Raw genomic sequence first — 12,075 nt, forward strand, 5'->3', positions numbered from 1 at the left:
TTTTTTTGCCAGAAGGCGACTTATTATAATGTTTTATCAAGTCAAATCTATCAAGGCAGAAGCAGCCCACAAAACTGCGACCTATCATGGTCGCTGCCCGGAAGTCTCCCCAGGTGAAATGTTTTTAAGGAGCTATTGCACTGGGGGTCTCAAGTTTAATAGCTCTGTTTTAGTGCACTGCATAGGATTTAGACTTCATTCTTTTACCTAGTGATTTAGCACATATTCTCCAAATATTAATAGTGGGGATAAGCCAGCCAGAAGCTACATTTTCCTGCAGAATATGTAGGTCTGCTCTTATTTTGACTCTTACATGCTTTGTAAATGCGTGCCCCCTCGTGAAAAAAAATGCCCCCCCATTTCATTCGTTCTGGAGCCGACCCTGGTTTGAACTAACATATACATGGAGTGCAGAATTATTAGGCAAGTTGTATTTTTGAGGATTAATTTTATTATTGAACAACAACCATGTTCTCAATGAACCCAAAAAACTCATTAATATCAAAGCTGAATAGTTTTGGAAGTAGTTTTTAGTTTGTTTTTAGTTATAGCTATTTTAGGGGGATATCTGTGTGTGCAGGTGACTATTACTGTGCATAATTATTAGGCAACTTAACAAAAAACAAATATATACCCATTTCAATTATTTATTTTTACCAGTGAAACCAATATAACATCTCAACATTCACAAATATACATTTCTGACATTCAAAAACAAAACAAAAACAAATCAGTGACCAATATAGCCACCTTTCTTTGCAAGGACACTCAAAAGCCTGCCATCCATGGATTCTGTCAGTGTTTTGATCTGGTCACCATCAACATTGCGTGCAGCAGCAACCACAGCCTCCCAGACACTGTTCAGAGAGGTGTACTGTTTTCCCTCCTTGTAAATCTCACATTTGATGATGGACCACAGGTTCTCAATGGGGTTCAGATCAGGTGAACAAGGAGGCCATGTCATTAGATTTTCTTCTTTTATACCCTTTCTTGCCAGCCACGCTGTGGAGTACTTGGACGCGTGTGATGGAGCATTGTCCTGCATGAAAATCATGTTTTTCTTGAAGGATGCAGACTTCTTCCTGTACCACTGCTTGAAGAAGGTGTCTTCCAGAAACTGGCAGTAGGACTGGGAGTTGAGCTTGACTCCATCCTCAACCCGAAAAGGCCCCACAAGCTCATCTTTGATGATACCAGCCCAAACCAGTACTCCACCTCCACCTTGCTGGCATCTGAGTCGGACTGGAGCTCTCTGCCCTTTACCAATCCAGCCATGGGCCCATCCATCTGGCCCATCAAGACTCACTCTCATTTCATCAGTCCATAAAACCTTAGAAAAATCAGTCTTGAGATATTTCTTGGCCCAGTCTTGACGTTTCAGCTTGTGTGTCTTGTTCAGTGGTGGTCGTCTTTCAGCCTTTCTTACCATGGCCGTGTCTCTGAGTATTGCACACCTTGTGCTTTTGGGCACTCCAGTGATGTTGCAGCTCTGAAATATGGCCAAACTGGTGGCAAGTGGCATCTTGGCAGCTGCACGCTTGACTTTTCTCAGTTCATGGGCAGTTATTTTGCGCCTTGGTTTTTCCACACGCTTCTTGCGACCCTGTTGACTATTTTGAATGAAACGCTTGATTGTTCGATGATCACGCTTCAGAAGCTTTGCAATTTTAAGAGTGCTGCATCCCTCTGCAAGATATCTCACTATTTTTGACTTTTCTGAGCCTGTCAAGTCCTTCTTTTGACCCATTTTGCCAAAGGAAAGGAAGTTGCCTAATAATTATGCACACCTGATATAGGGTGTTGATGTCATTAGACCACACCCCTTCTCATTACAGAGATGCACATCACCTAATATGTTTAATTGGTAGTAGGCTTTCGAGCCTATACAGCTTGGAGTAAGACAACATGCATAAAGAGGATGATGTGGTCAAAATACTCATTTGCCTAATAATTCTGCACTCCCTGTATTAGGGGTGCAGTAGCGCTAAGTTTAGTTTAACACTAGCACAGCACAGTATTCAATTAGTATTCAATAAAAACTGTACCTGTAAAATAGTGATTACATTAAAATAGTGACAGATTGCACTGTAATGCTGTAAACAGAGTGAACTGCGCATAACAAAAGGTTGCCAGTAACTTTTCTTACAACCTCACAATGAGTACAGCATTGTTTCAAATTCCTTGGAGGTTGAACTTCAGCTCTGCAAAGCACTGTATTAGAGAAGCGCTTTAAAGTGAGGTATACCTGTAAAAGTATACACTTTAAAGTGAGGTTTACCTTAACAATGCCATTACTACTACTGACGTGACAACTGCATATAATGCTTACTTGAAGCAACCATCACACAAAAATAGACTCAAATATATTGAGATGAAAAAAGTTAGAGATACAGGGGCCGATTTATGAAAGTGCGAGCAGACATGATACGATGTAGCGTATCATGTCCGCCGCACATCGATAAATGCCGACAGCATACGCTGTCAGCATTTATTATTCCACAAGCAGTTCTAGTGATCTAGGATCGGACGGATTGATGTCTGCAACCACAGAGCAGGTGGACAAGTTATGAAGCAGTGGTCTTTAGATTGCTGCTTCCTAACTGCTGTTTCCGGTGAGTCTGAAGGCTCGCGCGGAAACAGGGGCATCAGGCTCCATTCGGAGCTTGATAATTCGGCCCCACAGCCTTAAGACAACAAAAGACAATTTTCCAAAATCATAGGAGGCCGCTTTTATCGGTTTGGCAATAAGACTGGAAAGCTGCTAGCAAATACTGTTAATGTAGCATCCCCCAAATGTTTAGCCACCTTCATAGTTTCCAATAATACCACATACACCAATAATATATAGATTATGAATTAGTTTGTGTGCTTCTACAAAACACTCTATTCTAAGTAAAAAATACAAAGCTGGTAAACTAGGTAAGGCTGCAGGCCCAGATAAAATTCCAATTTAATACTACAAAATACTGCAGGATGAAATTAGCCCCATATTAGACCATTTGTTTTCTGCTTACCTTTAAGGTTCAATTGTACTCTCGACTGGTTTTGCAGACGCTCATATCTGTATAATCTTAAAACCAGACAGACATTATATATAGACATAAGACAGGCTTTATGCAAAACCACTCGTCAGTCGCGAATATCCGGAGGACACTGAGGGTGATTTCTCATTTCTGGCAGGCTAAATGCGTTGGACGGCTTGACTCCTTGTCGGACGCCTGTCTCCTCGCAATAGATGTGGAGAAGGCGTTCGACAGTGGGAACACTTATTGACTTTTTTAGATAGGTTTGGAATCAAAGGCAACTTCCATCATTTCATTCAAACACTAAATTCACTTCCACGCACTTCTGTCCTTGTTAATGGCGAGGTTTCCCAGCCTTTCTCATTTTAATATTTTTACAACTCAGGAAAATATTGTGGTACAAAGTAAACCTTGATAAATCTGAATTGATCTACCTTCATAGAGCCACTAAATCATTGCCGCAAATGACCCTTAATATCAATAACGGACCTTTAAGATACTAAAGTATCCGTCTACACACTAACCCCAATCTAATTTACAAACTCAATATACCACCTGTGTTTAAACAATGGCATTCCTTACTTGATGGGTGGTCCAAATTACCAATTTCCCTTTCAGGTTGGATCGATCTGATAATGATGATGGCTCTGCCAAAACTATTGTACCCTTTGCAGTTGTTGCCAATAATGTTAACGTGAGCTGACATATTGAATATCACAAAATCACTCTCCAAGTTTGTTTGGAACAAACTTCCTTTACCTTCAGATAGAGGAGGCTAAGGCTTTAAACTCCTGTATCTATAATGATACAACTGGGCCACATTGGGTAAACTATTCTTTGATTGGCTGATGGGAACTTCAGTTTTTAATGATTGTAATTTGGAGGGGTCACTTGTGTATCTGTTCCACTTGGCTTTTCTACTGCATGCTGCATTCCAATCTCTTCCCCCACAAGTAAGGAACAACATTCTGTTTTGAGATCCTTTGTGGGTCTGGGCTAGATTATGCAAATGGTGGGGTTTGTCACACAGAATCCGTCATGCAAAAATTGGGTGAGAAATGGAGGACTGTGACAGGAGTAGAGGTCACAGAGTACATGTTAATCACCAGTTTAGATCTAACACGTCGTTCCACACTCTCAATGGATCACAAAGAAATGCACACTAAATTTGTTCACCTCAGCTATATTACCCCCAAAATGTAAACAAAATGGGTAGATGAATGTCTTAAATGTTCTGCTACTAGCCATGATATTGCACACCTTTACTGGAATTGTCCCAAGAAAGGTCAATTTGGAGCAAGACAGCATACTGGTTAACAAAAGTTTGTTGCAAACAAATAAACTTATCAATGCAAGACTTCTTCTTTTTGTTAGGCCACACCCACTCTTCTTCATATGACCATTTCTTAAATATTTATTTACTACTAGCCAGACAATTAATACTTAAATGTTGGATATATACCAAAGCCCCAAACTTAACACAACTCATAAGACTAATTCACACTCCTTGTAGAACAGGTAACATTGAACACATAATTAAAACCTTTATCACTAAATGGGAACCCTACCTATTACATATTTCTGCTGCATTGCGCACTCAGCAGCTATCGCCCTTCCTTAACAGCACTTTTCTCCTGACTAAACAAAAAGGTTGATGAACCTTAGTAAAACATGACACTTGACAAATCTTTCCCTGAGACTTGTGAGGGACTACGCCACTGTCTGGACCGCTCGATAATGATTGGTAAATCTTTGGGAGGGTCTCATTCTTCCTCTCTGATGTTGCCTCCTGGGTAGGCTTAAGATTACTTGATTACTTCTATGGTAGATGTGAGGTCTTAGACAATTTTAGTGTATTTTGTTAATTAGTTTAGTTAGTGTTTCATTATACAATGCAAGATTCTAAGGTGGGAACTACACCACTGTATGCCTTGATAACATCCTCTGCAAATGTATTTATTTGGAAATGTACCTACATTGGTACTATATAAAGTAATGCAATTATCTTTGTGGTTCCACTTGGGGATTGTTGAGGATTTAAACTTATTTTGTTAGCTTGTTTGTAAAATGTAAAATTCTCAGCTGGGAACTACACCACTATATGCCTTAATAATATCATCTGCAAATGTGTTTTCTTTTGTAATGTACCTGGATTGATACTAAAGTATGTAATGTAATGTATCCGTTTTTCTTTGTGCTTCCACTTGGGGGTTGATTAATACAGAGCTAAAAAAAACTATGAATAGTAAATTATCTGATTGTGTGCCAAACTCTTATTTCATATTTTATTTTGTATTTACATACTGTAGTCTTGTATTATTCTGTAAAGTTAATAAAACCCAATAAAAAAATATTTTTTTTAAAAATACTGTAAAAATCAACATAAAGCCAATTAAACTCACATTCAGTTATCAAATTGTGAGGCAAAAAATCTTGATGACCAATTTAAATAAAACTGTGTATTTTCATATGGATTGTAATGACACAGAAATCAAAGCCAAAAATCACCTGAGATTTATAAGAAGTTTGTGCATGGAAAATTCTGTTTAGAATGGATTAGAATGAAGGGCATACTTTATATATCAAAGCCCAGCAAATATGGGTCTCTCTCCTTACAATTACATTTCTAGATATAATTAACCAGATGGCAGGCTTTGTAAGGAGCAGCATGGATCTCAAAACTTTATAAATCTTTTTCTTTTAGCTTTATTTTTAAAGTAAACTACACAAATAATGAGGCATAAGCAAAAACGATTGCTAGATTTTTCTTTTACTTACTCCTGACTGCTCTGCTATCTTGTGCTGTGTGTTGCGAATTGCTCTTTTCGCCTCTTGCAGCTCCCTGCCCATTGCAATCCTGATAATGATAATAAGAAAAATATACATCAAAATAAAAGAATAAAATAAAGGAGATGCAAATAAATCACAGAAACAAAACAAAGTGGTGGATACATAGAGGCCTATTTAACAAAGGTCTGTCAGACCTGATCCGACAGTGCGGATCAGGTCCGACAGACCTCGCTGAATGCGGAGAGCAATACTCTCTCCATATTCAGCATTGCACCAGAAGCTCTTGTGAGCTGCTGGTGCAACGCCGCTACTGCAGATTCGCTGCCAATTGGCCGCCAGCAGGAGGGTGTCAATCAACCCGATTGTACTCGATCGGGTTAAATTGTGGCGATGTCTGTCCGCCTGCTCAGAGCAGAAGGACAGGTTATGGAGCAGCGGTTTTTAGACCGCTGCTTCATAACTGCTGTTTCTGGCGAGCCTACAGGCTCGCCAGAAACACGGCCCTCAAGCTCCGTCCGAAGCTTGATAAATGGGCCCCATATTCTCCATTAGAAGCTAGTATCTACAATTTCAAACTGCAATTTGTCTTAAAAAAATATTATAGATTAGTTAGAAATATGAATTAATAATAATGAACAAAACTGTAGTTCAATTGAAACCAGCACTTTTTTAGGTAAACTGCTCTGTGTTCTGATAGCTGCTCTTTCTGTTCACTTTAGTTTTTTTAGTAGATTTGTGAGACAGAGAGAGAGACACATAGAGACAGAGAATATGTACACACACAGGGCTAGATTACAAGTGGAGCCCTAAATATTGTGTCGATAATGTGCGCTGGTATTACAAGTTAAGCACAATGCGAACGTGAGCTTGCTTTCGCATTGCTAGGAAGCATTTGCACTCTTGAGAGCTCGCTTCCATGGGCTCCTATGAGAGTCTCCGTCAGAGATGGCATCAGAACCTCACGCAGCGAAAGGGGTAAGTAGTGCAGCAAAATGTAAATATATATGTATATGCTTATATACATACAGTAAATATTTATGTGTTAATAAGTGTATATACACATATTAACACATAAATATATATGTATATATTCATATACAAGTGGCCCTCGTTTTACAACGGTTCAATTTACACCGTTTCAGAATAACAACCTTTTTCCCCAGTCATGTGACTGCTATTGAAAAGCATTGAGAAGCAGTGCATTTATTAAAATAGCCAGTAGGTGGCGCTGTCCGCTTGTGTTACAGCAAAGCCAAGCAAGCTGAAATTAATATGTTTATCCAGACCTGAGCTATCGAGCAGATTTCAAAGGAACAAGATCTTCCTTTCTATAACTCAGTCCAGATTGGAATGCATAGAAAGAACTGTTTGCAGAAAAATGAAAGTGAAGTCTGTGTTGTGTGATTATTATATTAGGTTTATAATGCTGTTTAGCAAATGTTTTTGTTCATTTAACTTAGTTTAATTATATATTCTGTGTTGTGTGATTATTTTATTAGGTGTATAATGCTGTTTAGCATTTAAAGTCTTCATTTCAAAGCTTTTAAAATAATGTATTAGGTGTTACTTATGACAATTTTGAGAGGGGCCTGGAACCTATCTCTCTCACTTCCCATTGAGTTACATTATAAACTGGGTTTCAATTTACAATGGTTTCAATTTACAACCATTCCTTCTGGAACCTAACCCCGGCGTAAACTGAGGGCTACCTGTACATATTTAAATTGCTGCCCATCGCTGCGGTACTTATCCCCTTTGCTGCGCTGCGCGAGGTTCTGATGCCGTCTGTGACAACATTAGAACAAGGCTCCCATAGGAGCCTATGGAAGTGAGCTTTCATGAGAGCAATGCTTCCTCACAATGCGGTTTACGTGTAATGCCAGTGCACATTATCCTGCACTTGTATTAAAAAGTGGAGCCCTAATATCCCTTGCATTGAAGCGATATTTAGCAATATAGCCCTATATCTGCATAATATTACAATTTACAGTTCTAAACTATTTATAAGATACACATGTGACTAGCAGCTGCTAAATACTGAAAGTAAAAATGAAGGAAGGTTAGTTATAGTCGACCTCTTTAGTACCACGTAAGAAAAACTATTGTATAAATACTCAAGAAAAAAATATTTAGAGTGATTAAAGGGACATAAAACCCCAAATTTTTTTTCCATGATTCAGACAGGGCTTAATACAGAGAGTGCAGAATTATTAGGCAAATTAGTATTTTGACCACATCATCTTCTTTATGCATGTTGTCTTACTCCAAGCTGTATAGGCTCGAAAGCCTACTACCAATTAAGCATATTAGGTGATGTGATTCTCTGTAATGAGAAGGGGTGTGGTCTAATGACATCAACACCCTATATCAGGTGTGCATAATTATTAGGCAACTTCCTTTCCTTTGGCAAAATGGGTCAAAAGAAGGACTTGACAGGCTCAGAAAAGTCAAAAATAGTGAGATATCTTGCAGAGGGATGCAGCACTCTTAAAATTGCAAAGCTTCTGAAGCGTGATCATCGAACAACCAAGCGTTTCATTCAAAATAGTCAACAGGGTCGCAAGAAGCGTGTGGAAAAACCAAGGCGCAAAATAACTGCCCATGAACTGAGAAAAGTCAAGCGTGCAGCTGCCAAGATGCCACTTGCCACCAGTTTGGCCATATTTCAGAGCTGCAACATCACTGGAGTGCCCAAAAGCACAAAGTGTGCAATACTCAGAGACATGGCCAAGGTAAGAAAGGCTGAAAGACGACCACCACTGAACAAGACACACAAGCTGAAACGTCAAGACTGGGCCAGGAAATATCTCAAGACTGATTTTTCTAAGGTTTTATGGACTGATGAAATGAGAGTGAGTCTTGATGGGCCAGATGGATGGGCCCGTGGCTGGATTGGTAAAGGGCAGAGAGCTCCAGTCCGACTCAGACGCCAGCAAGGTGGAGGTGGAGTACTGGTTTGGGCTGGTATCATCAAAGATGAGCTTGTGGGGCCTTTTCGGGTTGAGGATGGAGTCAAGCTCAACTCCCAGTCCTACTGCCAGTTTCTGGAAGACACCTTCTTCAAGCAGTGGTACAGGAAGAAGTCTGCATCCTTCAAGAAAAACATGATTTTCATGCAGGACAATGCTCCATCACACGCGTCCAAGTACTCCACAGCGTGGCTGGCAAGAAAGGGTATAAAAGAAGAAAATCTAATGACATGGCCTCCTTGTTCACCTGATCTGAACCCCATTGAGAACCTGTGGTCCATCATCAAATGTGAGATTTACAAGGAGGGAAAACAGTACACCTCTCTGAACAGTGTCTGGGAGGCTGTGGTTGCTGCTGCACACAATGTTGATGGTGAACAGATCAAAACACTGACAGAATCCATGGATGGCAGGCTTTTGAGTGTCCTTGCAAAGAAAGGTGGCTATATTGGTCACTGATTTGTTTTTGTTTTGTTTTTGAATGTCAGAAATGTATATTTGTGAATGTTGAGATGTTATATTGGTTTCACTGGTAAAAATAAATAATTGAAATGGGTATATATTTGTTTTTTGTTAAGTTGCTTAATAATTATGCACAGTAATAGTCACCTGCACACACAGATATCCCCCTAAAATAGCTAAAACTAAAAACAAACTAAAAACTACTTCCAAAAATATTCAGCTTTGATATTAATGAGTTTTTTGGGTTCATTGAGAACATGGTTGTTGTTCAATAATAAAATTAATCCTCAAAAATACAACTTGCCTAATAATTCTGCACTCCCTGTAGACAATTTACCAATTTACTTCTGTTATCTAATCTGCTTTGTTCTCTTGGTATCCTTTGTTCATAAGCATATCTAGGTAGACACGAGAGCTAGCTGCTGATTGGTGGCTGATATCAAGAAAATTAAGCAAATTTGATAATAGAAGTAAATAGAAGTACATTTGAAAGTTGTTTAAAATTGTATCCTCTATATCTGAATCATAAAAGTAACATTTTGGGTTTTAGATTTCTTTAATACTGACTATTGTAGGAGCAGTAGATAAAATTGAAATTAATTAAAAATAAGACTTAAAATAATCTTCCCCCACTGATCAAAAAAGAGGTCAGTACAACCATATTGTAGCTCTATGCATATAAGAGAGCACTAGTTATTTTTTAAAAAAAGGTATTCCAACATTCATTGTGCACCTTAAGATATTATTTATATCTTATCTTATATATTATTTATATATTATAATTTAGCAGTTTCACAAAATTGCAGTTATGGCTTTGAACACTAAAGGGCCGATTTATCATTGTCTGTCTGACGCATACACAGGTATAAGGTAAGTATGCTTTAGTTTTCAGGAGCAAGAAGAGCATACATGGGTATCAGGTAAATATACTTTGGGTTTCAGGAGCAAGGTGAGCATACACAGGTATCAGGTACATTTTCTTTGGTCTCAGGAACAAGGTGAGCATACACAGGTATCTGGTAAGTATGATTTGTTCTTTTAGGGGCAAGATGAGCATACACAGGTATTAGGTAAGTATGCTTTGGTCTCAGGAGCAAGGAGAGCTAGGTAGAAGGCAATAACTCAGCCCAGAATGATGGGCTGGGTGAGTTTTTATAGGAAGTCCCACACCTGAGTCCTCCATGTAGTGGTTCCTATAGCGCCAAGAAAGCTGCAGCCACGTGGGACGCCGAGGAGGAGAGCGGCAGTCTCACGGTTCACATGCCTTCATGCTTAGCAAACCTCATGCATCAATCACAATTAAATTGAAGGAGAACGTCTCAAAGTGAAATTCCAGCTGTTTAGCCTACTTCACACCTCCTCATAAAGCATTCAGAGCAGGTGCCCAAGGAGATTACCAATATGTGCAGGGGCTGCCATCCCAAGATAGTTCTGAGAAGATGTCAAACTGGTAATTAAAAGTCTGGCAAGTGTTATAGACATCTCCACTTGCTTCCCTCTGGCAGGTTAGTAAATATAAAAAGTGCAGTGAAGTTGCGTAAAGATCAGGGGGGCTTTGTTGGGTCTCTTTCCTTAAACTCCATCTGATCAGCTGAACACCAGACAGACTGAAGGCTATATAGACTTTTTGTCCCAAGTCTTGTTGACATACAACAATCCCCTAAGAGCAGGTGATCAGGTGAAGAGTTGATCTAGAGCTCAGCACAGACATCTAAAGGCGACCCCCAAGTGACTTCTTAAACTCTGCTGCACTAATGGTGGTAAATGGGGGGCTCATGTGATGGGCATCTATAGATTTAAAATGTTGTGCAGCAGCATTAAACATACTTGGGCTATCACTGTCATCTCTCAGCTTGTGAATACGTTGTCAAGCTATTAGAATATTGCACCTCCTTAGGGCTGTCCAGCTCTCTCTCACTCTCAGCACCTGTTAAGTGCAACAGTTCACAGTAATGGAAGTATCGTTATTGTGTACCTCACATCTACTGATATTACCCCAGACGTTCTGAAAACATTCTGTTAATCGCTCATAGTGCTTCTTCCAGCAAAAGAGCTTCTGTGGACTCCATCTTTTTGGTAGCTGCTTGCCGGTCCTTTTTTATAATAATGCCACTTCTCAGTAGGAACTCCCTGATTAACAGTGTGTGAAATGAGCCGGCTGTAGCAGTACTTATCACTGAACCACCGCTGTATTGAGTTAGGCCTCAAAAGAATTATAAAATTAGTCTATTTGCAGACCATTTTTACATATCGTAATACAAATGTGACGCAAAGTATTTATTTTATAAATATATACGATATTTAAAATTCTCTTCATACCAAAGAGTAATTATTCTATGTCTGAAATCAGATGATTGTGGCATATACCAAACAAAATTTAAAGACTCTGCTATGCACCTAATAATGCAAACATGTCTTCCATGTTACCCAAGCAACAAACACAGGGGCCTCTAGTTATCAACATGTCTACTTACCTGCCTTCGCCGCCCCCAATACGCCCGCCTAAGCTCGCCTACCATCGCTGCTGCGGACCTGAATACGCTCGCCAAAGTTATCAATAAAGCTGTCCAAAAGCCGCGCACCAAGTACGGGGCGATGAGCAGCGGACTGTGATAGTTATCACTCATCCGATCTCGCTGCTCTTCGGCTTTTTCCCAGCTTTATTGATAAGCTGTCACTAAGCACCCACACTAAACTACACTGTTCTACCCCCTATACCAGCGCCCCCGGAGCCCCCCGCAACTAAATAAAGTTAACCCCTAAACCGCCGCTCCTAGACCCCGCCGCAACTATAATAAATGTATTAACCCCTAAACCACCACTCCCGGAGC

The 12,075-nt window shown here is 39.7% G+C and overlaps 1 protein-coding gene across 1 annotated transcript in view; it reads right to left on the bottom strand.

Moving 5' to 3' along the window:
* Window positions 1-12,075, bottom strand: part of CCDC78 (coiled-coil domain containing 78) — a 254,500-nt gene that overhangs the window by 120,384 nt on the left and 122,041 nt on the right. Inside the window, exon 8 of the mRNA XM_053694328.1 lies at window positions 5,802-5,880. Within this exon, the coding sequence (XP_053550303.1) occupies window positions 5,802-5,880 (79 nt within the window). The remainder of the gene's footprint in view (window positions 1-5,801; window positions 5,881-12,075) is intronic.

The sequence above is a fragment of the Bombina bombina genome, chromosome 11 (genome assembly GCF_027579735.1).
Source record: "Bombina bombina isolate aBomBom1 chromosome 11, aBomBom1.pri, whole genome shotgun sequence".
In the NCBI taxonomy this organism is placed as follows: Eukaryota; Metazoa; Chordata; class Amphibia; order Anura; family Bombinatoridae; genus Bombina; species Bombina bombina.